Source organism: Tetrapisispora phaffii, chromosome 1 (assembly GCF_000236905.1).
Source record: "Tetrapisispora phaffii CBS 4417 chromosome 1, complete genome".
Lineage (NCBI taxonomy): Eukaryota > Fungi > Ascomycota > Saccharomycetes > Saccharomycetales > Saccharomycetaceae > Tetrapisispora > Tetrapisispora phaffii.
Window position 1 is genome coordinate 155,996 of NC_016520.1, and position 26,388 is coordinate 182,383.

At 33.0% G+C, this 26,388-nt stretch overlaps 13 protein-coding genes across 13 annotated transcripts; 3 read left to right on the plus strand and 10 right to left on the minus strand.

The window, feature by feature from the left end:
- Window positions 1–132: 132 nt before the first annotated feature.
- Window positions 133–933, minus strand: REX4 (putative 3'-5' exonuclease; the record flags this gene model as incomplete). Its single annotated transcript, XM_003683551.1, has 1 exon — window positions 133–933. The coding sequence occupies one exon, from the start codon at window positions 931–933 to the stop codon at window positions 133–135; it is 801 nt and encodes a 266-aa protein (XP_003683599.1).
- Window positions 934–1,492: 559 nt separating this feature from the next.
- On the plus strand, window positions 1,493–5,056 carry AVO1 (Avo1p; the record flags this gene model as incomplete). Its single annotated transcript, XM_003683552.1, has 1 exon — window positions 1,493–5,056. One exon carries the CDS (start codon window positions 1,493–1,495, stop codon window positions 5,054–5,056), a length of 3,564 nt encoding a protein of 1,187 aa, XP_003683600.1.
- A 187-nt stretch (window positions 5,057–5,243) lies between these two features.
- BRX1 (ribosome biogenesis protein BRX1) lies at window positions 5,244–6,116 on the minus strand (the record flags this gene model as incomplete). Its single annotated transcript, XM_003683553.1, has 1 exon — window positions 5,244–6,116. The coding sequence occupies one exon, from the start codon at window positions 6,114–6,116 to the stop codon at window positions 5,244–5,246; it is 873 nt and encodes a 290-aa protein (XP_003683601.1).
- A 619-nt stretch (window positions 6,117–6,735) lies between these two features.
- On the minus strand, window positions 6,736–7,275 carry TPHA0A00830 (uncharacterized protein; the record flags this gene model as incomplete). The annotated part of the gene is made up of 1 exon (XM_003683554.1): window positions 6,736–7,275. The coding sequence occupies one exon, from the start codon at window positions 7,273–7,275 to the stop codon at window positions 6,736–6,738; it is 540 nt and encodes a 179-aa protein (XP_003683602.1).
- A 541-nt stretch (window positions 7,276–7,816) lies between these two features.
- Window positions 7,817–11,755, minus strand: TPHA0A00840 (uncharacterized protein; the record flags this gene model as incomplete). The annotated part of the gene is made up of 1 exon (XM_003683555.1): window positions 7,817–11,755. The coding sequence occupies one exon, from the start codon at window positions 11,753–11,755 to the stop codon at window positions 7,817–7,819; it is 3,939 nt and encodes a 1,312-aa protein (XP_003683603.1).
- A 776-nt stretch (window positions 11,756–12,531) lies between these two features.
- Window positions 12,532–13,002, minus strand: SMD1 (mRNA splicing protein SMD1; the record flags this gene model as incomplete). Its single annotated transcript, XM_003683556.1, has 1 exon — window positions 12,532–13,002. One exon carries the CDS (start codon window positions 13,000–13,002, stop codon window positions 12,532–12,534), a length of 471 nt encoding a protein of 156 aa, XP_003683604.1.
- A 413-nt stretch (window positions 13,003–13,415) lies between these two features.
- Window positions 13,416–14,381, minus strand: TPHA0A00860 (uncharacterized protein; the record flags this gene model as incomplete). The annotated part of the gene is made up of 1 exon (XM_003683557.1): window positions 13,416–14,381. The coding sequence occupies one exon, from the start codon at window positions 14,379–14,381 to the stop codon at window positions 13,416–13,418; it is 966 nt and encodes a 321-aa protein (XP_003683605.1).
- Window positions 14,382–14,788: 407 nt separating this feature from the next.
- Window positions 14,789–16,210, minus strand: TPHA0A00870 (uncharacterized protein; the record flags this gene model as incomplete). Its single annotated transcript, XM_003683558.1, has 1 exon — window positions 14,789–16,210. One exon carries the CDS (start codon window positions 16,208–16,210, stop codon window positions 14,789–14,791), a length of 1,422 nt encoding a protein of 473 aa, XP_003683606.1.
- A 732-nt stretch (window positions 16,211–16,942) lies between these two features.
- TPHA0A00880 (uncharacterized protein) lies at window positions 16,943–19,093 on the minus strand (the record flags this gene model as incomplete). The annotated part of the gene is made up of 1 exon (XM_003683559.1): window positions 16,943–19,093. The coding sequence occupies one exon, from the start codon at window positions 19,091–19,093 to the stop codon at window positions 16,943–16,945; it is 2,151 nt and encodes a 716-aa protein (XP_003683607.1).
- Window positions 19,094–20,069: 976 nt separating this feature from the next.
- INP54 (phosphoinositide 5-phosphatase INP54) lies at window positions 20,070–21,221 on the minus strand (the record flags this gene model as incomplete). Its single annotated transcript, XM_003683560.1, has 1 exon — window positions 20,070–21,221. One exon carries the CDS (start codon window positions 21,219–21,221, stop codon window positions 20,070–20,072), a length of 1,152 nt encoding a protein of 383 aa, XP_003683608.1.
- A 309-nt stretch (window positions 21,222–21,530) lies between these two features.
- Window positions 21,531–22,778, minus strand: SLM3 (tRNA-5-taurinomethyluridine 2-sulfurtransferase; the record flags this gene model as incomplete). Its single annotated transcript, XM_003683561.1, has 1 exon — window positions 21,531–22,778. The coding sequence occupies one exon, from the start codon at window positions 22,776–22,778 to the stop codon at window positions 21,531–21,533; it is 1,248 nt and encodes a 415-aa protein (XP_003683609.1).
- Window positions 22,779–23,149: 371 nt separating this feature from the next.
- On the plus strand, window positions 23,150–24,733 carry PRP9 (SF3a splicing factor complex subunit PRP9; the record flags this gene model as incomplete). Its single annotated transcript, XM_003683562.1, has 1 exon — window positions 23,150–24,733. The coding sequence occupies one exon, from the start codon at window positions 23,150–23,152 to the stop codon at window positions 24,731–24,733; it is 1,584 nt and encodes a 527-aa protein (XP_003683610.1).
- A 476-nt stretch (window positions 24,734–25,209) lies between these two features.
- On the plus strand, window positions 25,210–26,385 carry ARP2 (actin-related protein 2; the record flags this gene model as incomplete). Its single annotated transcript, XM_003683563.1, has 1 exon — window positions 25,210–26,385. The coding sequence occupies one exon, from the start codon at window positions 25,210–25,212 to the stop codon at window positions 26,383–26,385; it is 1,176 nt and encodes a 391-aa protein (XP_003683611.1).
- Between the last annotated feature and the right edge of the window lie 3 nt (window positions 26,386–26,388).

The window sequence follows — 26,388 nt, forward strand, 5'->3', positions numbered from 1 at the left end:
TTTCATGACAATTTATTATATCTTATATATTACAGTTTAATTATATGTTATAGATTTTATTATGCATTACAAAACACCACTGCTTATTTTGAGCTGTCTTATCTTTATAGTATGAAATCGTAATAGTAAATATTACTTTGAGAAGTTATTTTTATGTAACCTTTCAAATTCCTTCTTATCAGACTTATATATTAACATAGTTGTTTTTGCATCTTCAACTGAGGAATGTTGTCCATCTTGGACATCTATTTTAAATAATTCTTTTGCTAATTTCTTTAAACTTGGTGCTTTCCCTTTTGAATATTTCTGTCTGAATGGAAGATGTCTAGAGGTATCTCTAATCATTGATTTTGGATGTGAGATAAATAAAGCCTCTAAATCATGCTTAACAGCGTGGCCAACTAATATTCTTCCATCTAGAATCTCAAATACTTTTTTTTGAGCAAGCTCGAAAGGGATTGCATTCCGCATGTGCTCAGGTTTTATGCCACTTACCCATGTTCTCCAGTCTGTTACAGGTTCTCTTTGTTGAACAAATGCATCAAATAACACATGACCATAATAGTTTACTAATGAAACTCTTGCTAAAGCAGATTCCTTGCCTTCTGGACCAATTCCGACAAACTCACAGTCTATGGCAATATATTTACCTATACTTGATGCTCGTGTGTCAGAGATATCTTCTTTTAATTTTTCATCTAATACTGTGTTAACTTCTGTTTCTACTTTGAATTGGAACTGGGTACCATTTTTCTTATGTTCTTTGGATTTATCGATTTCTTCATTCATTGCATACACCATATCCATAATCTTACTACCTTTCCTTTTCTTATTGCCCTCAATTTTCCAAGAAGGTTTAATAACCTTCTTCTGTTTCTTTACAATCACTTTCTTAGTCTTTTGTAGTTCCAACCAGTTTGAAGATAATGCCATTGTAATAAAAATATTTGTGCTTGAATATTCTTGATCAATATACTATTAAAAGCTCTTAAAATTATACAATCCTTCCGAGTCACAGTAACAGTCGCCTCCAGTGATCTTTATTAAAAGCCTTTTAACATATATTATTGACTTTACAATAAAGTATAGTAAATTTTTATATGAATTGATTTTGCGATGAGCTTTGTATCATGCAACTAAAATTTTCTTGCAGCTGGATTCGGAAAGAACTCAAAACTGGAATTTAAGAACAATGTAAATATTACATAAAATCACAAAGATAAAAAACGATGGATTCAAACATGTCGTATATGTTACTGGTATAGTGAATTCTGAAATAGAACATATTGATAAATTACAGTTAAATTCATAATTGGGTTCAGTACAGTTTAATAAGGAGTGATTTGATTATTTAGTTGACTACAAAATTATTTCCAACCTCTGAAAACTGTCGAACCTTTTTTAAGAGATAACGCTATTTGAGTTTTTTTTGTAACAAATAGGTAGCATTGAATATTGAAACAATCTTTATTAAATTATAAATGACGATATAATGGATACTATTTCATCTATAAACAAGTTAAGATCGCAATTCCTTCAGATCGCTTCCGAAAAGGATCAGTTTAGAAGGATTATAAAACCATATACAACAGATGCTGAAGCTGATTTTAATGACCTGGATCCAAAAATCAAGGAAATGTACACATCTCTTAATGGCAATAATGTACTTGTCAATTTATCATCACCTCCGATCTCAAAAGCATTCATCGACAGCTATCAGTCAGTGAGTTATCGAAGAGTTAGAACAAGAAGTAACACAAAATTGAAGGATAAAACACGAGAATATGTAGATGGTATTATAAATGAGGAAAGTAATAGCAACCCAGATAATAATATGGCTGGCATAAGTAACATAGGCAACGAAACTATCAGTAATAATAAAAATTTTACAATTCTATCCCATTCAACAACGGAAGATGGGAATGTTAAATCGAGTAATGATGGTACAATAAACAATCTATCACCTATTTATAATAACACTTCAACTTCTGTTAGAACTTTAAAATCTGATCTTACATCTTTGAATGAAGAAGCTACAACGAAAATTGCAAGAAAATCTACATTGCGTTTAGCTAGGCTTTTTATAGGTAAGAAAGATGGTAGTGAAACAAGTCAAAACGATATTATGAACACAGAAAATTTAAACCAGACAACTGGTACAGAATCAAGGCATAGTGATAAACCTAGAAAAGGCAGTACCAGCCATAATCTACATCAATATAAATCTAGTATTTTCGATATGAATTTTGACTATGATGAGAACCAAGATGAGGAGGATGAAGAAGATGACGATGATGATGATGATGGAATAACAGATAGTGTTGCACATGCTAAATTTTTCAGAATGAATAACCCTTCATATAACAAAATTGATGATGAATTGAAACAAGGATATGATAGTAATGGCAGCATCAGTACAGTTCCTACTGATGGAAATTTGGGTCATAATAATCCTATAATATCTACTACAAATCATATTTCTAAAAGAATTTCTCATTTTCCACAAAATGTTATGACGAGAGGTAATAACTCTTCTGATGTTAAAAGTAATTCTTCAAAGTTAGATAAAAATAACACTTCGAAAACTGCTAAAAAAGGAGATGAGACTGGTTTCGTCGAAGGCAGTAGCATAACTGACGATAGTTCTATTCCTATTCTTAAAAATTCTGATCTAGATGATGATAATGATTTATCTGATATTGATTCTTATTTAAATGAACAAGATTTAGCAAATATTGCTATGGGCAATACAGATGACCAATCATTAATTTCAAGAAATTCGTATAAGTACAATTCTGAAGTAGACATAACCAAGTCAGATAGCAATATTGACCGACCAAAAAATGTGCCTGATGACACTTATCTTACTAAGAGTGAACTTCCAGACGATGACCAATCGTCGTATGGTAAATCTTTACTATTTTCTGATTATAGTACAGATGCATTTGGAGATAATAGAGAAGCTATGACAAACATTAATTCATTTAGGAGTTCCAATATGGTGCCAAACATTAGAAGTTTATCATATGACGATTATAGATTACTTCATGCTCCTGATGATTCCGCTCTTGATTTTTCTCTGGGTAGGGCAATTTCAAATATGTCAGATATTAAATTACACTATTCTAATGATATACGTGATGGAGATGTTGTCAGGGATTTTGGTTCTAAAAGTGTTTCCAGTAGACATTCGTCGATTACTTCAATGCTCTCAAAGCAGCCTAGCAATGTGGGTATTGGGAAATCTGAGAATAAAATTTATAGCAGACCTTTTAGAAAAGTGTTCAAAGATGTTGATATAACTGAAAGAAGAATTAAAAGGGATGCAAGCGATATCACTGCTTCCACACTCTCTAAAAGTTCTCTTACTAGTAGGCGTGGTTCTGTTATAAATAATATATTGAGTTTTGAGAAAGACACTAATTTTCATCCACAAACACCAAGGGACTCAGCATTGTCTCAAATATTTAAGAAAAAACAGGAAAAAACTAAAGATTTTTTGGAATCATTGAAATATTTTTCTTTCGTATGTGGGAAAGGGCTACCTAGTAGTGAAAATTTTAAACTTAAAATATATATTCAAACTTCTCAACAATATAAAAGGAGCCCCTTTGAGGTGTTTGTTAAGACAACTGCTACTGTATTCGAGGTTATTGGATTTATATTATATCTCTATTCCACTGAATTAAAACCTAAAGTGTTTCCAGAGGAGAAACTACCTCTAACCTTTATACAGGATCCTAATAACTTTTCTCTTCATATAGTTGATGAGGACGGTGATCCTCTGGAAGATAACTTTGGTAAATTATCAAGAACAAAAATAATAAATACGATTTCAGATAATGAAGTTGTTTTGTGCCCATGTGATGAAAATGAAAAGGCAGCAAATGAATTTGAAACTCCTCTACCATATAACTTAGAAAATAAGTCATCTATTAGTTCTTTGAATGAGGCAAGTATAGTTTCGACAAAGACGCATTCGAATGAAAACACGATAAATCAATTAAGTTATTATACCCCCATTGTTGGAAATAGTTCTAATTTAAAAGAATCTGATTCATCAAACAAATTGAATATTAAAGTATATTTATATCCAAATATAAATCCTAAATTTAATTTTACAATAATTGTAGTTTCCGTTACGTCAAACATCAATGATATACTGGTTAAATATTGCAGAATGAAAAACATGGATCCGAACTTATATATGCTAAAAATTCCGTCAAAGAATTTGATTCTTGATCTTAATGATACTGTGTTAAGACTTGATGGTAACCATGCAGTTGAAATTATTTCAAAACGTGAGGCCCGTGAGCTACGCCTAGAGAAAATAAAACCAAATATGAAAAAACCAGTATTGCCAACTATACAAAGTAACGATTTAACACCACTAACATTGGATCAACAAAATGCTTACTTAAAACCAGATTCGCCAGTCGAAAAGGTTGGTGAAAAAAGTACAGTTTTATCTAAAAAGTCTCATAAATTTAAGAAGTCTTCTAAATATAAATTGAGTTTATCTAAGCAAAATGGAGATTCTAATCTACTGTCGCGCTCTGGAAGCTTTACAGGCGGTAAGAATTTCTTTAAGTCTTCAAATTCCTCAAAATCATCACTCCATGGGTCTCTTCCATACTTCCAAGGTGGAAAATCAGGGCCTGATCTTGATGACTATGCTGGAGAAGCTGAGGGACATTATCAAGACTTAGTGTCTGGTGCATATCATAAATATAGAGTATGGAGAAGACAACAAATGTCACTAATAACCAAACATGAAAGAACATTAGCTCTTGATGGTGATTTTATTTATATTATCCCACCAGATAGACACACACACTGGCATGAAAATATCAAGACAAAGTCAATTCATATTAGTCAAGTGATAGCCGTTAAAAGATCAAACAGGATACCAGAATATTTTAAAATTTATGCACAGAGAGGAAATGAAGACATAAAAAGATATTATTTTGAGGCTGTATCTGATGAAGAATGTAATGAAATTGTTTCAAGAATTCAAAATCTAATGGGTGCATACCGTATGAATCACAAAAAATAATAACTTTGTGAAAAAAAATATGTTAATAGTTATAAGTTTTTTGCAAATAAATTTAAAAAAAAGATGAAGTTTAATTACGGATTCTTATTTTTAGAATATAACTTTAAATATGTAAATATGTTTGAAAAGAATGGTAAAATGATATATAATATTCTCCAGAGTGTATCTGTCGTCAGACTTTGATGATTTATTTAAATAGTGCATCATTTGATAATGGGTCGGCAGCTAATATATTTTCTCTGTTTTTAATTTTCTTTTCAACAGCAGCGTCAGATCTTGATTTAGCTTCTTTGGCAGCTTGTTGTTTTATTTGTGCCCTTACAACGTTTGGTGATACGTATTGTTTATTTTCATAGATTTTTGGACCACCGAAAGAACCTTCTAAAATTAAGATAACAGTCATGACGAATCTTGGACCGATTTCAACTAAAGATAATTCTTCTTCATCTTCATATTCTTGGCTATTTCTTGCTGTGTGTGAGATTTCATATGTTCTGACCCAAATCTTATTATCGACGATACTGAATGACATGATATGGTCAATGAAAGGCTTCACCTTTCTGGCAGTAGGTGGAACACCAAAATTATGCATTAATAATTCTTTGATTAATTTGAAATGTGGAGAGGAGTCAAATCTATGATCAAAGGATAAAACTGGACGAGAACCTTTTAAACAATTACCAGTGAAATTCAGTTCATTCATAGTATTCAAATTTTGTATGAAGAATTTAATAGTTGGACCATTTGGAGGCTTGGATAACCATAGATATAAATCTTGATGTTTTCTAGCTTCAAAGAATAAAATATTGTTACAATTATATAGCTCAGCAATTTCATTCAATTGTTGTAGATCTTTCTTCGTGTCTAGTTTTGGTTCTTTTCTAGAATGAGGTAGTAATGCATTTAAGTCTTGGATTAAGTGACGATGTCTGAAGTTCACACCTCTACTGGATATCAACAACGTGCGCTGTTTATTCATGAAATGTTTATCAAAGGCACCTTTCTTTTCTGTGGCATTTTTATTCTTGTTACCTGACAAGGCTTTGTAAATTGACGACATCTTGAGGGGGAAGGGAAGCTGCGGATCGTTAACTGCTCTGTAATCACCGACTGACCTTACTGTTAACAATGAATGCTGATGCTATCCACTCACAACATACATTAAATCAATAATCTGATTCATTTAAATATGTAGTTTAGATACTGTAATTGTAATGTCTTCACCATTATTGTCACTAACTTTTTTGAAGCTCATCGCAACTTTTTTGAAATTTCAAAAAAATTTTCAGAAAAGTTGATTACTGCGGTCGTGTTGGGTGATAAATGGGGTTTGCGCCGTGAAATGGCGACGGCCCTTCCTGAACAATTGGCACGTGACCCTGGCACCTGGCAGATGCATCTGCCAGGTGCCAGGGTCACAGAGGTTTACCGTCAGTGGTCCAATGCAGTCATCGATGGGTTGAGTTACTTGGGTTGTATGTCTTTAATCTGTGTTCAATGCCTGCCAGGTTCCTTTAAAAAGTAGCCTGGATCTTTGGTGCGTAAGGCTATGGGTCGCAAAACGTATTTTGACAGCTACGAATAGAAAAGAATAGAGTAATTATGTAATTGACATGATATAGACATTAAACTAGAACTATAAAACGGTTCCTAGTCAGAGCACTTTTCACATGGACAAGTTAGTCCAAGTTCAACTCTTCTTCGGCCGTTTGCTTACTGAACTCGACAACAGAGGTAATGGCCAATAGATGGTCTTCCTCTTGCTTTAATCCACTGACAGTTAATACAGCGACTGGGAAGTCTGTGTTGCTTAAATACAATGGTACTGCACCACCATGGAAAGCGTACTCACTGGATGAAACAAAGAATCTCTCTTCTGGAGTTTTATCGCCCTTTTTGCATCCCATGAAAAATGTGGAGTGGTTGAATCTGTTCACTGTCTTGGACTTTCTCGTAATCCAGAAATCGTTATCTAGGGACGAGCCACTTGCAGTAATGGTACGGAATACTTTGTGACCGTTGGTTAAAGAAATATCAATAGCGACTGGCTTTCCTGGGAATAATTCCAATGCGGCTTTTCTAATGAAAGAACCTAATTCGAAGGCAACGTCGTTATTAAAATTAGAAAGCACACATTGTTTCTCTTGTGCTTCAATTTCCTCTAATGAAGCTTTACGTGAAATTAATTTTTTTAATAATTTTTCTTCTAATTGTAACATCCTATGGTTTGGTTTGTATGTATTGGAATGAATATTTTCTATTAAACTGTACTGTGTGCTTATATCAAATGCACCAATTGAATCAACTCAAATTTGAATGGAGATAATTTCATCAAATAGATACCTAGATGCATATACACACACATATATATATAAATATAGAATCTTACGATGTGTGTTTGCGTTGTAAACATGATCCTTAATTCGCATTCTGATGTCCTATGGTGTTCCGATACCCGTTCGATTACAAAGGCCGGGGAAACTAATGACAGTAACATGAAATATCCAATATGTTGAAGTAATGGCCTATTCATAATGGTTTTGACATCTGAAAGTTAATTACTTGAGATATGAAATATCAATATTCGTACGATTGCTTGAATGTATCCATAATCTTTAAACAAACAGCAACTTTTATGATCTTTTTCTTTTAAAGTGCTTCAAATATTCGTGCATACGCATAGTCTTATAGTATTGATAAAGGATAAATAATTTTATAAATATATATGTTGTTTAAATAGCAGGATATTTACTGTTTGTTTTACCATTTGATCCATTCTAATTTGGCCTTTAATATTAAGTATGCTATTGTACGATATATGAATGCAACACATACAATAATACCTAGATAATGGCTAGTATTTACTACCAAATTATAGGATTCCAAAACAGATGTGCCATTTGCAAATTCACAGGTACCATCCTCTAATCTCCCACCATCGTTGCAGGTAAACGTTAAATCTGATGGGAATGCATAATTGATTATAACTAAAGATGTGTAATTCAATGGGTTTAGATAATTGAACCCTTTAAGAACTCTAGATAGGTCCAATGACAAAAGACCAGACATCTGAGTACCAATGGACAATACGACGGATATACAATTCACGACAAAGCCTGGTCTTTCAAAGAATGTGTTTGTAATAATACCCAAAGCCTCTCCACATGACACAATTGCCAAAGAACAATATGCTGTGACGAAAAAATTACCAGGTGTTCTTGGCAATCCGCATACCATTACAGTAAATACAGAATATATTAATGATGAAAGAGCTGATAATGGAAGTTCCAATGTCATATATGCTAAAAAGAAAGGCGCAATTCCATAGACTCCGTCATGGTACTCTTCGTAAAAGTAATTTCTCTCCTTAGGGTAGCACGCTAAATTAGCTAGCATCCCAACAAAATATAATGCAGTCGACTCTTGAGCTAAACCTAACCTGTTGTTAACCCCAGCATAAGTGTTTCTCAAAGGAGCCCAAAATAATGCAAAAATCACACCTAGACCTGGTACCTGAGCAATTCTTGCCATTAGCGAATCAAAATTTCTTCTTGTTGTTGTAAATTGTCTTTTAACATTAACGAAATAAGCCACTGCTATATTACATGGAGCTCTAATAACATCGCCGTATTCATTTAAGAATTGTTCGTCGACCATTACCTTATTTTCCTTTTGTGGAGTATCAATATTAAGTTCCTTAAAATGATTATTCCAACTGTCGATTATCGAAGTAACTCTTTTTGTTGATATTTCAGTGTTTTTCTCATTTTGTTTATTCAATGAAATAATGTCTAAGAAATAGTCTGCAATGTTAGTGAATGCGGGACATACGTATCCTAAGTTTTTAAAGTAATTGATCATTTCCTTTGGAGAACCATTAAAAGCAGTTCTTCCAGATTTAGCTAGAAGTAAAACATTTCCAAATTTTTTAAATAATTCAGCTCTAGGTTGATGGATAGTTATTATAACGGTTTTTCCAAAATCAGCACTCAATTGTTCTAAGATTTCTAAAACTGTTAAAGATGTGAAACTGTCAAGCCCTGATGTAGGTTCGTCGAGAAGTAATATAGGTGGATCTTTCAATAATTGGATACCCATTGAAACTCTACGTTTTTCACCACCACTTATACCTTTAACAAATTCATCACCGATAATTGTATTTTGACAATTAGTTAATCCCAACGCTCTTATCAATGTGTCTATTTTTTCGTCTCTCTCATCAGAACACATGTAGTGTAGACGTAAATCTGCCGCAAACTTGAATGATTCTCTGACAGTTAATTTCGATAACAAATGATCGTCATCTTGAGAAACATATGCACATAAACTTTTAAACATTTCCTCGGAAATTTCATTGTCATTTAGTGCTATTGAACCTTCCTTAGAAAATGTGGCAAACATAGACGATTTCTGCTTTGCAGATATCAGATTCAGTAAGGAAGATTTGCCTGAACCAGAGGGACCCATAATAGCATTAATCATACCTGGTTTAAAAGTTGCATTAATGGAGTTTAAGATTTCTTTTGTGTGGTGATGATATAAACCAGTCTTTATATTTGAAAAAAATTGCAAATAGGTGACTGATAATTTTATATTTCTTAATGTCACTGTAATATTAGATTTCTTGAGACCTTTTGCTTCTAAATCGTCGTTCTTTGATGTAAAGCTCATCAAGCTATTTTCATGTTGAACACTTTTCACATCAGTGAGTCCCAGAGTATTGGCACTAGTTGACTTGTCATCTTTTAGAATATTCTTTTTTTTGGACTTAATTTCATTTTGAAGTGTGATATCAACTTTTTTAACATAAAACATAAAAAGAGCGGCAGACATATATCCAATAACCCAACATAACAGAACTACAGCTGGAACTGTCTTCCAATGTCGTGGAAATCCGTAAGAATCAAGTAATTCGTTACCAATACATTCGTCTAGGTTATCTGTATGACAACCTTCGTTGGTAAAGGTGTTTGACATAAGAGCACCAAAACCAAACCATGAAAACGATATATATTTCGTCCAACGAACATAAACTGGTGTCTTTTTAGCGTTTACAAAAAACCCTGAAGCCAATGATAGCAGTGTGTAACTTAAATTGCCAACAAGAGATGCTTTTGAAAAATCTCGTGAAACTGCAACAGACAATAATGCTAATCCAGAACTTGATAATTGAATTAAAAATATGACAACAAAGTGAAAAAAGAACTTTTTGGCATCTGCCTCAAGTCCAAACATAAAGTAAGTTATAACAACAAAAATTAAGACCATCATTAAATCATCAGAAAAGAATAGTGAAATTTTTCTGGCAGTTACAAATGATACAGGTGTCACTGTACCTTCCGCTCTTTCCCTATCATACAATGCAATATCTTGCTCACATAGTCTATAAGTGTCGAACAATAAATATAAATAACTTTGTAAAATGATTGATGAGTATAAACATGAAGTTCTAGATCTCAACCCACTTGTTGTATTTATATCAGTTTTATAAAAGATCCACCCCGTTATAGTTCCCATGATTGATGGTTCCATAAATGTAGCGATCATCGTCACGTAATCGTTTCGGTATAGTTTATTGTTTCTTCTAACAAGAATAGATACCTGCTTTAAATATGGAACGCTTGCAGACATAGTTTTGACGTTTACTTCATTGCTTTTATCAAATTTTATAAATTTGTTTGTCGAAAGTTCATGTTCTTTCCAACTTTTAACTAGAAAGTCTAGTCTGTCTTCTGTTAGAATTTTTGAATCATCTTTCCTAGAATCTACACTGGATATATCAATTAAGTAATCAGCGGGGTTGACCAATTGTGGCACTGTATATCCTAATTTCTCAAAATAAGGAATTGCATATGTGGTATCATCACAAAATACAATACTACCTCTTGATAGAATACACAGTTTATCGAAGAGGAATAGGATATCAGACCTAGGTTGGTGAATTGACATAATAAAAGTTCTTCCACCAAATTGGGCTAACCTTTTGATTGTTTTAATAACTAAAAATGCCGAATATGCGTCAAGTCCCGTAGTTGGCTCATCGAGATACATTAAAGAAGGATTAGAAATCATTTGTGTCCCTATACTTAATCTCCTTTTTTCACCACCGGATAACCCTCTATGGCTGCTATCACCAACAAGAGTGTCTGCACAGTCAATTAAGCCTAGTTCGTATATAAGTTCATCGACCAACTTTGCGTTTTCTTCTTTTGATTGTTGTAATTTTAATTCTGCAGAATACATTAAAGTTTCTCTACATGTTAGTTTTGGAGCCAAAACATCTTGTTGTGGAAGATATGCCATTGATGCATGACTAGATGCTATTGATTCTTGGCTAGTACTTGATAAACTAAATGTATCAGAAGTCACACTTACTTTCTCGTATGGGTTGCTAGATGTTGTAGAGGAGTTATTATCCGCTATGTATGAAATATCACCTGTATAACTTAACCCACCACTAATTTTAGATGCTAAAACGTTTAATAAAGTAGTTTTACCAGAACCAGAGCCACCGATTACTGCCATAACAGAACCACTTGGCAAATCGATAGAAAAGTCTCTTATTAGAGTTTTCTTAGATTTAGATGCAGTAATTGTTAGGTCACGAACATGAAGGGAAACTTTATTAGTTGGTTTAAACTTGATGTGGTTCTCCTCTGTATCATCCAGTGTGGTAGTTGGATTTCTTTCTGGACTCATCTTCAAAAAATCTTTTTCTTTTGGGAACAGTTATTTGATATCAAATATCAGATATATGAATTACTGTGCAAAGTCCAGATAGAATATGGTACAGCTTCGATAAGAAACAATATTTTAAGTGAAAGTCTTTAATAAAGTTATATCACAATCTAATTAGAAATAATTACCAGTGTCATTTACGTTCCTGAAATGTTTTCAATTGAAGGAAAAATTAATAAATGAACAGTCTCCAACGAATAAAATTTGTTGCAATGCCATATACTAAATTGGAGAATTCAATAATGGAGAACAAGTACCTTAAACGAATGATGAACTTCTAAACGTTTATGTATTTAATTTCTTCCTCATGAGTTCTTTTCTTTAAAGTGACTTTTTTCACTTCCAAGATGTTTCGTTAAAGGGTCACTTTTTATGTGAGGACCCGATATCGATGAGCTAGTTACATACAGTATTCATTGATGGAAAGTTGGTTTCTTAAAGGTGAAAGTGTGATTTGGAGGTTAATATACAACGAATGACTATATCTAAGAACTATATTGATCTTAGGTGTTAATTCAATTTTGTTAGAAATATTTTTAATTATAGGTAATGTAAAGTAAAAATCCACATTTTTTAACCAAATGTTAAATAATATAGGATCAGTTCACATCAACTTTGGGCCAATGCCGAATGCACTCTTAGTTAGTACATTTCTTAAGCTCATTACTAAAAATATTTATAACTCTAGTTCAAAATATTATTTCATTAATTTAACATTGTATTTACGCAATATATAGTTATATATTTCTTCTAGGTCTTTTTCCTACTTCGTCACCAAAATCCCTCCTTCTTTTTCTGTTTTGGTCATCACTAACTTTACCAATCTTTCTTAATTTATTCAATTGTCTCTCATCCACGAGAAGTGAATCCAAATTTAATGAATCCGGTAAAATGATCTGTCTGATAGTATTTCCACGGATATTAATATATTGCAAGGATGTAGTAGTATCACCATTCAGATCATTTACATTATTGCTTTGGTTATCTATCAAATATAAACTTGCCAATGCAGTTGGATTCACTACTTTTGATCTTGATGAGTTCTTGTTGTGCGGTAATGATAATTTCACATCAGTTAATGTGGCATTCATTTGTGGGGAAACAGACTGTAAAGTACCCCAAACAGTTGTACCATTTTTTAGTTCAATAGTAACTTGTTCATTACGTAGTTTTTTCAAAAAATTTACTAACTTCATTACAGTTCCCATGTTCCAACTATCCTATAATGTTGCTATTATCAGCGTCTTTCTTCAATCGTTGTTTCTTTATATTTGCACTTCTCGCTAAATGTAAAAAAAAATATAATAGAAAACTAATGTTACAATGTTCTATCTAAATACTGCCTCACACAACTCTAGCCGTTATCTCTTTTCCATTAACTGGTAACAATTGAAATATAAACTGCTAATTGTGTTAAAGTTGAAACATTTCGATTTTGCTTTCTTATATAAAATTTCTCGCATAGTGAAAAATATACCCATTACCGGTATAGAAGAACCTGTCATTTCTAAGTATTTACATTTTATTAAAAGTATAATTTATAAAAGAATAACAACAATAATATACTTATAAACATTTCAATTTGAATGGAATGCAACTGTCCATGTATATTTGTGTTTTCTTAATTTTTTGGTTTCTTGATTCTTCCTGCTCTTTCAAGCTTCTCATCTATAAGATACCAACCGGGATAGTAAGTAGCGTTATATGAGTGTAATAATTGTCTGTCTGATTTGTCTAAATTGGATAAGTTAACTTTAAAATCTTGGTCCCCGTTATCGATACCAATTTCCGTACTTTGATTTCTGTTTCTGTTGAAGGCACTTTTTAATTCCTCACTGAAATAGAATTGATGTTTTTCATTTGTATTGAGATTAGGATTTGGTAATGTGTTATCGATATCACCGATCGAGGTATATCCTTCACCATATAATCCACAAATTGGCTCTCCAGAATATATTAGAAAACTCCAAATATTTGTAAGGTGCCAATCAAGCAATGGTTGCACCCTATAGAAATTGGGCCAACCTTCATCTGTCATGTCAATTAATGATAAATTCTCACTATACGGGTCGGAATGTCTTACGCCAACTACAATGGCTTCAATCTCAGATTTGTCATCTAAATAATCTTGAAACAAATCTGCCATATTTTTCTTCGAGGATACTGAATTTTTTGCATTAGAAAAGTCATACATATCCAAATGATACCTATCCACAGTGTCCTTGATAAAATGTTCCATCGTCAGAAAATTGACATCATTGGAAATTAAAACGGATGAAACACTAGAAATTGGGAACTGCATATATTCCATCCCATATTGTGATTGTTGTGCAAATGTATAAAAATATTCCCATAGACAACTCAAATACAATATCAATAACACTTGACAGTCTTTGCCACCATTATAAGAAAACGCTATTTTACTACCAAAGGGATTCCAGTTTGTAAAAACAGTATTTAATATATCTCTTCTACTATTTTGCAATGTAAGTTGAGTCTCTTGAATGATTGAATTACTATTGTTAAGGCTTAAGTAAGATTCCGTTATGTTGTAGCACAGTTGTGACACTTTTTCTAGGCTTATCATTTTTAAATGCCATTTAATTCGTGCCACAACTATAGCAGGAAACTAATTCTTATATATCGTAAAAGTATATCAGTACTTCAAATGTTTCAATAACAATCAATATATTTTATATACACACATTACAAATCAATTGAACTCTAACCTTTATCCCATTTCATCTCATCTGTCTCTTTATTCTCATCAAGATTCTTTTTTTCAAATTCCATTATATAATACAGAGCCTTAAATTTTTCATGTAAGGCTAACCTCAACAAGAGGTGATTGATTAATAGTTGAATGTTTTAACAAGTTTGCTTATTCTATCATCTGTTTATTAATAGCAGTAATATATTGATACATTGTTACATATGTATACCAGTATTAGTTATATACATTTACTGGTCATACTTGGGTACTTGATACAGATGCTAAAATCCTTCTAGTGATCTGGTGGCCTTCTTCAGTCTTTCTAAACCTTGCTCATATTTAGTTGGATCAAGAACCATATCGGCTGTCAATCTTGACAATGCATCGATTAAATGTTGTAACGATTGTTTCTCCTGTTCTTTCATACCTAGATCCATGAATTCATTTCCTAAGCAGTTCTGTTTCGAAGCATCAACTAATAGTTGCAATGTTTTGATATTGAAACCCGATACACTAGGTTCCTTGACGTTATTTCCAAAAGAGTTTTTTGAACTTGTATTTGTACTATCTTGATTACCAATGATCTTACTTTGAGGAGTAGACTGTATATTTTTATCATCAGGATAAGCTTCATCTACTATATCTTCATAATCATCATCATTATCGTTTTGATCAACATAATTATCAGTGTTATTATCGGCACGAGTAATTGTTATATCATGGGAAAGTTCTGGAGTCTCACTATGTAGTCGCTCAGTCGATGATGCTTGAAAATTGTTTGCATATGGAGACTTTGGTAAAGGTCTCTCGAGGTACGATTCATCAATTATGCTATTTGGAAGATCATCGTGTTTGTTATGATTAGTAAGACTTGTTGCCGAATAAAACACATCCACTGTGCTTGAATTCTTACTCTCAGGTATTATTGGAACATGCAGGTTGCTTGGTGAGTCTATTTTAGTCATATCATCCAATTCATTTTTGAGCTGATTTTCAATTTCTTCTAAATTATGTTCTAATAATATTCTGGACATTGGTCTATTTTTATTTCTTCGAGGAACCTCTATATTTACTGAATTATCAGATAATTCAGTCTTATTTAATGGTTTCTCAATCTCAACTTCGTGTTCTTTTTCTATGTTATAATAGGCAGATGAACCACTTTCACTAGCCATATTTCCAGATGCAATGGAAGACATATCTTTTTTATGACCTTGTATTTGTGTTAGTCTCAAAGATGTATTTCTTTTGATCGAATTTTTAGCTGAAATGAGATGTTTCGAATGAATATTATCTAAATTATTTTCCTGTTCATTTGCCTCGTTTTGAACAATAAAAGAGATTTCAGTACGTTCATCAATCACCCCGGAATAGTTCGAGATCAAACTGTTTCTATTATTTTGTGCATTTGAAGTCCCGATAGTAGCTGGACTGAGTGAATTCACAGTATTAGAGGTTTGTGTATTATCATATGAATTACCTGAACTATTAGAACTGTTCGAATTCTCTGTAGAAGTAGCGAGTTTGACATGCTGTATCAAATCAGAACTTTCTGATGATTCAATTGCTTTTGATGGCGCTTTGTTCGCATTAGAGGTTGTAAATGTTACTGCATCGTCGTCTTCTAACGAGTCTAACATTGCAGACAGTCTTTTAGAATTCACTGAAACTTTAGAATCATTATTGAATTTCGAAGCCAACATCTCAATAAGGATATACTCTTTTCTATCTCTAACTTATCAATTATTAACCAAACTGTTATGAAGTGCTTAGCTCTAGTTATTTAATGTTTTCAAGTCTTTTAACTATCGAAATTTTTGTTCTGTTTATATAGTTCGAAAAGGTATCGGTATCTGTGATCAAAGAAGTCTTAGAGCGATAGGATTTGTTTTTGGCTATCAGAGAAATAATTCACCTTGCTCATGTGCTAATCAATGGGAATCAAACTAGTTTGGATCATTTCAGATAAATTGAGATATCAAAATTATTTCACATTGACTTTATATTTTTTCGGTACAGGCGTTTCTCTCGGATCAAAAAATTCGAGAAGTATTCTAATTGGGAAATTGGGTAAACAATAAGACAGCCATAGCAAGGCAAGGGCATTTAATCATCGAGTCAAGATAGAAAGGTTTACATTGTTACTCATTTATGTGCTGCTGCATCATACCATTAATTAATCCTATTTGAACGTTGTTTATTTATGTCATCATTTCCCAAATCTTTTGCAATAATGTAGGAAATTTTAATTAACTGTATACTATAAGAATGAAATATATGACTACAATCACAATCAGTCGTATTTATATAGTTTTCATATAAGATGTTTGATTGAAATACTTGCATTTATTAAAAATTCTCTATTTATCCATCAAATTATTATAAGTATAGTTTATTAATTACTGCTTATATGCAAAATGCAATCGGAATTTTTTTTATTTTATTTTATCATTCAGTTCTATTTTATACACACCTCTTTCTGTAGGAATAGCCTCATAGTTCTTGTTCTTCAATTCCTTCCAATTTTTATGTGGAATATCCCATTTAAGGAGCTTTGAGATATAGGCGACGACATCGTCACAATATCCAAGCAATGAAAGGTCAAAATTTGCATGATTGACAGGATCTTTGTTAATTAGAATCTGGGGCACATGCTTTGACAACATATTTACAATCTCTGAAACTGGCGCAACTTTTAAACTCGTACCAATAGTAATTAATAAATCGCATTGTTTAATATCTTTCGAAATCTGTTCATGGAACCTTTCAGGTAAAGCTTCACCGAAAAATGTAATATCCGGTTTCATAACACCATACGATTTATCAATTGGAAGCTCATCATCGGTATCATATTTATCTGAACTATCGCTATTAGAAGCATCATCTTCATCCTCAGTTTTATCATCGTCATCATGAGGATTTAAGTTTTGTAACTTTGAGGTGTCACTATTAGATGAGTCAAAACTTGATATACTGCTTCTACTGTTAGTGGTGTTATCACTTTCGGTTCGCATAGCATCAGTCGTTGAGCTACTTGATTTTCTTGATCCTTTATGATTATGCTTAGTATTTGGGTTGGATTGCTTTGAAATTAAATAATTCCTCCTGTTTATACACTTTGGACATAATGGAATTTCTCTATTTCTAATGTTAGGAAATATTTTATTCCCAGGCATCGAATATCCACAAGTGAAACATGACGCTGAAGCAAACGAACCATGACATTGTATCATCTTGTCTGCTTCCAGACCAGCATACGATTCTAAATTATCGATATTTTGTGTGTAATTTCTCAATAACTTATTTTTATCTTGCAGTAATTTCAAAAAACTATGCAAGGGTGAATATATATTTTCAGGCGGCAGAACCATGTTAGCGATATTATAAAATACTGATGGATTTTGACGAAATATATTTAAATTGAAAACATCCTGAGGATCATCTAGACCCAGATTTTTGATCTGAGAATAAAAACCTTGGGATGATCTGAAATCTGGAATACCCAATGACGTTGAAATACCTGCCCCTGTCAAAACAATTATATTTTTTGATCTTTCCAATATGTCAACTAAACTACTAGTTGTTAAATATGTAGGGATTCTAAAATCCGAGTGTAGTACTCTTGTGACAACCATTTGGAAGTCCTTAAATATTCTCATTATTTGCTTCTGATCTAATGGATCATCGAAATTATTATAAATAACATCATCTTGATCTTCGGCTGTTAATTGTAACGATTGGACATCTGTGCAATCGTAAATGCGGCTCAATAAGTCCAGATCCCTTATTTCATACCCCATCAATTTAATTAACCCGTATATATGCAGTGATGTAACATGTTCTGGTAAATATAGATTTAGAAACGAATATAATCCATTCTGCTTCAAGTAAAATTTAGCATACAATGATTCTTCTTTATTATACGTAGGAAAAATAAATTTTTCATACCCATCGACCTTACCAATTGAAATTGTCCTCAATGAGGTGTCTTTGTCCTTCATTATAAAATCACGATCTACCGTTGTTTCAAAAATATCACTGTCTAACATCATAGACTCAGATCCAACGTCTCGCATATTAACATCATCATCACCATTATTTTCACAATTGCTAGTACCTCTAGTGCTAGCACCATAACTCATGATCTCAATAGTACCTTTTGAACTACTGTTATCAACAATCTTTTGTACTTCACTAGGTTCAATGTCACTATCACTATCACTGTCACTTAAACTAGAACCACTATCATCACTACGTCTTCTGTAAGCTACTTTTTTATTAAGTTCACACTCTATAAAACGTTTACTTTCATTAGTTATTTTTTCCAACAGAGTGAGCTTCGGTTTATCATCATTCAAATCGGCCAAACTTCCACGGCCAAATTTACTTGTCCCGTCAAATTTTTCAGTTTCTTTGGGATATTTGTTAAAAATTTGGGTTAGGTTTGAATTTAATGGTGGTATATTTTCATCATCAAGAGAAACAAGTTGCTCATTGTTGTAAGAGGAAGAAGATGATGGATGTGACTTTTCCTGTGTGTCTTGAGAGTTGACTCCATTGTTATTAATTGCATTTGGTTTGACCATGTTGTCTCAAAAATTCTTAGCCACTGCCAATTCGCCTGTAGAAGGAAGTGAAAGCCAAGAGCACACTGCAAGATCTCACCAGGAGTGTGAGCTGAGATGACCAGCCGTTGATATAATGTGCAATATTCTGCAAGTAACAAGTATATAAGAGAAAATTGTTACAATGGCAACCAATATGTCGGGAACGTCCTTGTCTTATTCTCAGTGCAGTATACCGGTCATATATAGATATCTACATATATTACAAAAAAATATGCATGCATGCAACATACTGTCTTCTTACCTAATACAGCATTGCACAAGAAGTGCCATTATCCATTTACATCCATAAATGGATCTTCACGCTCTATAAACGAAACATGCAACTTGCACATACTATCTATGTCAATAGCATTAATTCACTTGCCCTCCCTCAGAGAATTGAATGGCATAGGATTCTTCTTAGTCCCTTCATCCAATTAAAAACAGAATTCAATGGACGATTAGAGAGAACTGACTTGGTTGTTAATCCAACGGTTACAAACGATATCTTAATAGGTAAAGCGCAATCCAAGTCATTTTGCCCGCAACGCGGTATTGGTTTGAGTGCGCCGCAAGTATTTGGTGTCACCCGGACATGAAATTACGAACGTCGGTGCACTTCCCAGATCAAGCCCAGGCCACATCCCACCAAAAAATCAATTCTGTTACCGGCTGAAGGCCCCCTCTTCCCTAGTAAAACCTGATGACCGTTTGCTAAGTGGAAGGACTTGTTATCGTTAATGTGTCGCTTGGTGTGCTATGTGAGTTATATATAGTACATTTAGAAGTCACTAGTCAATGGATTGTATTGTTTCCCTTTGCTAACTGGATGATTTTGATAAGATGCCTATTTTGTATATCTGGAATTTTAAGTCCAGGAGGAAACCAGACCCTATGCTGGTTCAATCATCGAGCTCACTTCTTGTATTTATGTTGTGTTATTTATTATATATTATTATTTCCAAGCATTCAATATCCATACTGTCCATATCACCAGAAGGACAATGGCAATCAGTTTGGAGTATTTAAAGGACAGGAGCCATCCGGAATAACCTACACTGGTGTTCAGAATGCTACCTACGACTTTGTAATATTCTTCTGGTTGTATGAAATCAGGAAGTGTTAATTGTGTGCATTCTGCAGTTGTTGGTATTGATAGACTTAGAGTCACAGGCTGATGGTCTGTGAATTGTAGACAATCTGCTCGAGCTATTGAGTTATAGTTTATAATTTTAACTTTATCTGCGTTTCCATATTCTTTGAATAAAATTCTATCACACCAAGATGGAGTACGTTTATAATTATACTCATCTGGACAATCTATCTTGTATTTATAGGTTGGCGCAAAAGTGATTGTTGGTTCAATGAAACCAGAAAAGATGAACCCTGAGATAAGCTTAAATAAATTCAATTCATCATTATTTTTCAGTAGCTCTTGGATCACTACGGCATCAGTAAAATCCAATTGTGATGCATCTTTGTTTATGTTTGTCAATCTGAAATTCATATCGCCTAGCACAAATAAATGACCGTTTTTGAAATTGGTCATTCTTAATTCTCTGTCGCATGTATTCAAAATGCAGTTAATGTCATCAATTCTAGTCGATGCATTCTGCATCCCTTCATTTGCAGCCAAATGTGTATTTATAAAAGTAAATGTCTCTTTATTATTACCATGATTTTCCTTTCTGTTTGCCAAGTCAACTGAAATGGCAATACCACCTTTTAAATTACTACCCAATAGGCCTCTGCTACATTCAACAGACAAAATTGAACTTTTTTTTATAACAGTATTAGAAGCAATTACTAATAATGCTATAGCACCTAAGGAATGAGAACCAATAGATTTAAAAGTTTTCCCGTTGAATTGTTTGCTAAGGATATCAATTGTTGTGCTAGCAACTTCATCTAGGTAAGATGAAACGGTATCGTGGAAGGACCCTTCCCAAAGCGGCACGAATTCTTGGAAACCAAATACATATATATCTTGAGCATCACTAAGACCAGCTAAACATTCTTTAATAATTTTGGCAGACCAAGTTGAATTGTCAACAGGATATTTTTTCCCACAGTTAAAAGTCGTTACTGAAATTTTCCAATCATTCATTTCAACACTTATATCACCTCAAAGTACAAACCCAAACTAAACTTCTGTCCAGATGAACATACCATCTCTGATTACACATTCGATATATAGTAACAATCTAAATAGTAATCAATTTATGATGTCTCTCAAGTATTGATACGTGCCCTTTAAACATTTGGTGTTTAATTTTACCCGAAAGTTTCTTATTAGCGTGTGTGTTTCAGTAACCATAATGAATTAGAATTAAGTGTAATTAACAGTAGGTATTGTCATTATTGTATTCTATTTACAGGTTATGTTCATTATACATGTGTACATATATGAGGTTGATTACCATGTTTTTGAAATTGTACCGCTACCAAGGACCCTTTCGTTGATATAGAGGCAGCCGTACTGTCCAGCCACAATTGCTCTCTGTTTTGTATTCAATTCCAAAGTAAGTTCAACTTCATTGTTATCTAAATCCTTAAATTCGCATTCTTTTATATGAATCGGTGTTTGTAACGATCTGTATTGTAAGACTAATGTCTTATCTTTGAGAGCGTTTTTACAGAGTGCTTGTAGCGCTATTGTATCGATCCCTAGTGGTTTAAAAGGCCCAATGCTTAGTTTTTTATTATACAATGCCTCGTTATCACCATTTTTCACTATTACTAACTCATTGCTTGTTTTATTCTTTTCACTAACAAACCATGTTCCTTTGTAATTCGGATCTCCTTGTGGCATAGATATTCCCACTTTTTGGCCAATTGTGTATGACCATAGGCCTGAATGCTTACCCCAAATTTTCTTTTCATTTGTTTTAGAGTCAATTGTTACTATATTACCTTCATCAGCAGTAAGGTAATGTTTCAGGAAATTTTTGAATTTACCATGTTGTGAATTATTGACAAAACAGATACCTTGTGAATCAGGTTTGTTTGCATTCTCTAAACCACACGAAGTAGCTAACGATCTAACTTCTGGTTTTATCAAATTACCAATCGGTAATAATAATCTAGGGAAAATATTGCTTGCTACTTGTGAGAGATAATAACTTTGATCTTTTCCTTTATCATAACTTCTTAACAGGTGAGAAGCGTCACTATTTATTTCATTTAAGATTCTTGAATAATGACCAGAAACCAGCCAGTAATTATCCTTACCATACTTATTATCTAGATGTTCAACAAGACTCCCAAATTTAACAAATGTATTACAATTTATATCGGGATTAGGTGTCAAACCATTAGCATACATGTCCAACATTGGTTGGAATACGTTGTTCCAGTAGTCATTTTCGAAATTAATGAAATCTACTGGAATATTTAAATGTTCACCAACTCTACATGCATCTTTCCAGTCTTTTTCATAGCATGGTTCTTTATTGGGATCGTCTAGTGATTGGGATTGTGACCAATTTTGCATGTAAATTCCTCTTACGTTAGGATAATATTCTGAAAAGATTGCCGCTGCAACAGAGGAATCAACCCCCCCAGACATAGCTACTATAATATTGTCAAATTTAGAAGGTAGTCTTTGCACATTATAACCATTCACGACCCTCTTACTGATCAATGAACTATATTTCGAGAGCATGTGTAATATTATTTTTTATTTCTCATAAGCTTAGAAATCAGACGACTATAAATTGTTTTTTTATAAAGAATAAACCAGTACTTTTACACCTCTATATCCACACCTACAAAATGCTTTTATTTGTGCTCATTTATTAATCAATCGAGTCAATAAATGTGTGTTAAGAATGGCTATCACATTATTATTTATTGTCATTCCATTTAAATATGTATGCGAGGTCATCGCTAAATTGAAATAGCTTAAAATTGATATTTTAACAGAACTTGGTAGAATAAAAATATGAATTATTGATTTAAAGGAATAGTTAATTAGATTCTATAGTTGAGTAAAGTACACATGTAAGCTTATTGACACCTCAGAACTTAATTTTGATGAGTAATATTGAAGAAAGAAGATCCTTATTAGAGGATTTAGAGGTGATTGAAAGCTCAATCACCAAGAGATTTCAACGGAATCCTGAGTTATATTATAAATATCAAGAGGGACTGAAGAAAGTAGTCGATCCTGATATTGATTTGCCAAGCAAGACTGTGAGAAATACAAATAAAATATACAAGACTAGGAAACACAAGAGAAAGAGAAAACAAATTCTTCTTCAGCAATATGAAATTAACGAGTTTTTGGATGATTATAGAAGAAAAGAGAAACAACTGATGAAACAGAAGCTAGATATTAGTGAATTTAGAGATAAAGGGGCAGATTTTGTGAAGTTTGAAGAGCTATTGGAGTCAATTAATAATGAATATAATAATCAAAACGAAGAAACTCCAACAAATTTGAAGCTATTGGATAAAAAAGATAAATATGCCATGTTTTCTTCCTCAATTAATATAAATTCACCAAATAATATATTGTCTAAGAGGTCACAATTACTGGATTTGAATAATTACTTTTCAAAAGAGGAACAATATGGTGAAATTTTAAACTTAGAGCAGTTCTATTCTAGTTGGTTAAACGTAGTTAAGACTGCTGATTGCTCTATATTGAAATACATTCTTATGCTCAATGTATTTCTAGATAAGGATGAATTTATTTTAAATTCGCCAATGGATAGGAAAAATCTACGTTATGTTGATTTTATCAGGATTTTATCCAAGTATTTTGAATCGTACCTAGAAAAAAGGTATATATTGAACAATTGGATCAATTTTAAGACTGAATTAAAAAAAAGCTTTGAAAAATATTCAATAAAACCTATAGTAAAGGAAAAGAAAGGTTATCTTTGCATATCATGTGGGAAATGGTTTAAAAATTCTAACGTATACGATGGTCATTTAAAAGGAAAACAACACGAAAAACACTACTCTAATAGAAAAATGTTTTTATATAATGAGTACAAGTTGCATAGAATAATAAACTACTTAAAATATGAATTTGATGAATCCAAAGCATATATGGAAAGAAAACTAGCATTTACCAACACAGAAAGAAACAATGAGTTAAAATTACTAACAAAAAAATACGAGGAACCAGCATATAATAAGGATGAACCAGAAAATACAGATAAATACGAAGAGGATGACAATTCTATGAGTAATGCGGCTGAAGATCGCAACAAATCATTTAATATGCCATTGGGACCGGATGGAATGCCTATCCCATTATGGTTATACAAGTTACAAGGTCTAGATATCAAATACAACTGTGAGATCTGTGGTAATAAAGAGTACCAAGGCCGTAAAGCGTACGAGAATCATTTTTCAGAGCTAACACATACCTCCCATCTATACTTTTTAGGCATACAATATTCTAAAGCTTTCAAAGGGATTACATCCATAGCGGAAGCTAAAAGTCTATGGAGTTCCATGCATGCCAGTAATGGTAGTGCTGCTAGTTTTAGTAACCAGAACAATACCAAGCTCGCTATGACTGAAGATATCGAAGTCGAGGACTCAGAAGGTAACGTCATGTCGAAGAAGATCTACGACGAGTTGAAGAAGCAAAACTTAGTTTAGCATCCCAGATAAACATAACTAATAGAAACAAGGGTATGGACCACATTGGCTCTTTATCGATCTAGTGTCACCCAACCATGCCTGTCGTCGTCTCTGTATGGCTTTAATACATATCTGTATTTTATACTCTGTCGGTGGTTATTACCACATCACACAACACGAACATCTTTTGCACTCAGTTTTCATTAAAGGGGCCATTAAGGCGGTTTAAGCTGTAAATTGAAAAATTGGTTAAATATCAATTGAAACTTTACTAATTTAATATTGTATTATATTTACAAGATATAGATGTTTGCAATTTAATTAATTGATTTATTATTAAAGTCGTTTATATATTTAGAGTGGTCAATAAATGGCAATTGAAGTCTCGTTGAGTGCAAAGATATTGTAACTGTGTCTGGTGAGAAAGAACGAGGCAATACAGATACGGGATATAGAGCATAGATAATCTATTATAATTCATTATTTTATTTACAATGGATCCACATAGCCCAATTGTTTTAGATCAAGGTACTGGTTTTGTTAAGATTGGTCGTGCTGGTGAGAATTTCCCAGATCATACTTTCCCATCCATTGTTGGTAGACCGATCCTGAGAGCTGAAGAACGTGGGAATCTTAATATCCCTTTGAAAGATGTCATGATTGGTGAAGAAGCTAGTGCTGTTAGATCTTATCTACAAATTTCATATCCTATGGAAAATGGTATTATCAAGAACTGGACCGATATGGAGTTGTTATGGGATTATGCATTTTATGAACAGATGAAGTTACCAAGCACATCCGGTGGTAAAGTTTTACTAACCGAACCACCTTTAAATCCATTGAAGAATAGAGAGAAGATGTGTGAAGTAATGTTTGAAAAGTATGATTTTGGTGGTGTGTATGTTGCAATCCAAGCCGTGTTAGCTTTATACGCACAAGGTTTGTCTTCGGGTGTTGTGATAGACTCCGGTGACGGTGTTACACATATTGTCCCAGTTTATGAGTCTGTCGTGTTAAATCATCTAACTAGACGATTAGACGTTGCTGGTAGAGATGTTACAAGACATTTGATTGACTTGTTGTCTCGTCGTGGTTATGCATTCAATAGAACTGCTGATTTTGAAACAGTTCGTCAAATTAAAGAAAAGCTGTGTTATGTTTCTTATGATTTGGAATTAGATACTAAATTAGCAAGAGAAACAACAACTTTAGTCGAAAACTACGAGTTACCAGATGGTAGAGTCATTAAAGTTGGTCAAGAAAGATTTGAAGCCGCAGAATGTTTGTTCCAACCTAATCTTGTAGATGTTGAAAGTGCAGGTGTCGGTGAACTCTTATTTAATACAATTCAATCAGCTGATATCGATGTTAGAAGCTCATTGTACAAAGCCATTGTTTTATCTGGTGGTTCTAGTATGTATCCAGGTCTTCCTTCCAGAATAGAAAAAGAATTAAAGCAGTTATGGTACACTAGAGTATTAAACAATGACCCTGCAAGACTAGATAAATTTAAGGTCAGAATCGAAGATCCTCCAAGAAGAAAACATATGGTGTTTATCGGTGGTGCAGTTTTAGCTAGCATCATGGCTGATAAAGACCACATGTGGTTATCTAAACAAGAATGGGCTGAATCCGGTCCTGCTGCTATGGCTAAATTTGGTCCAAGATAATCC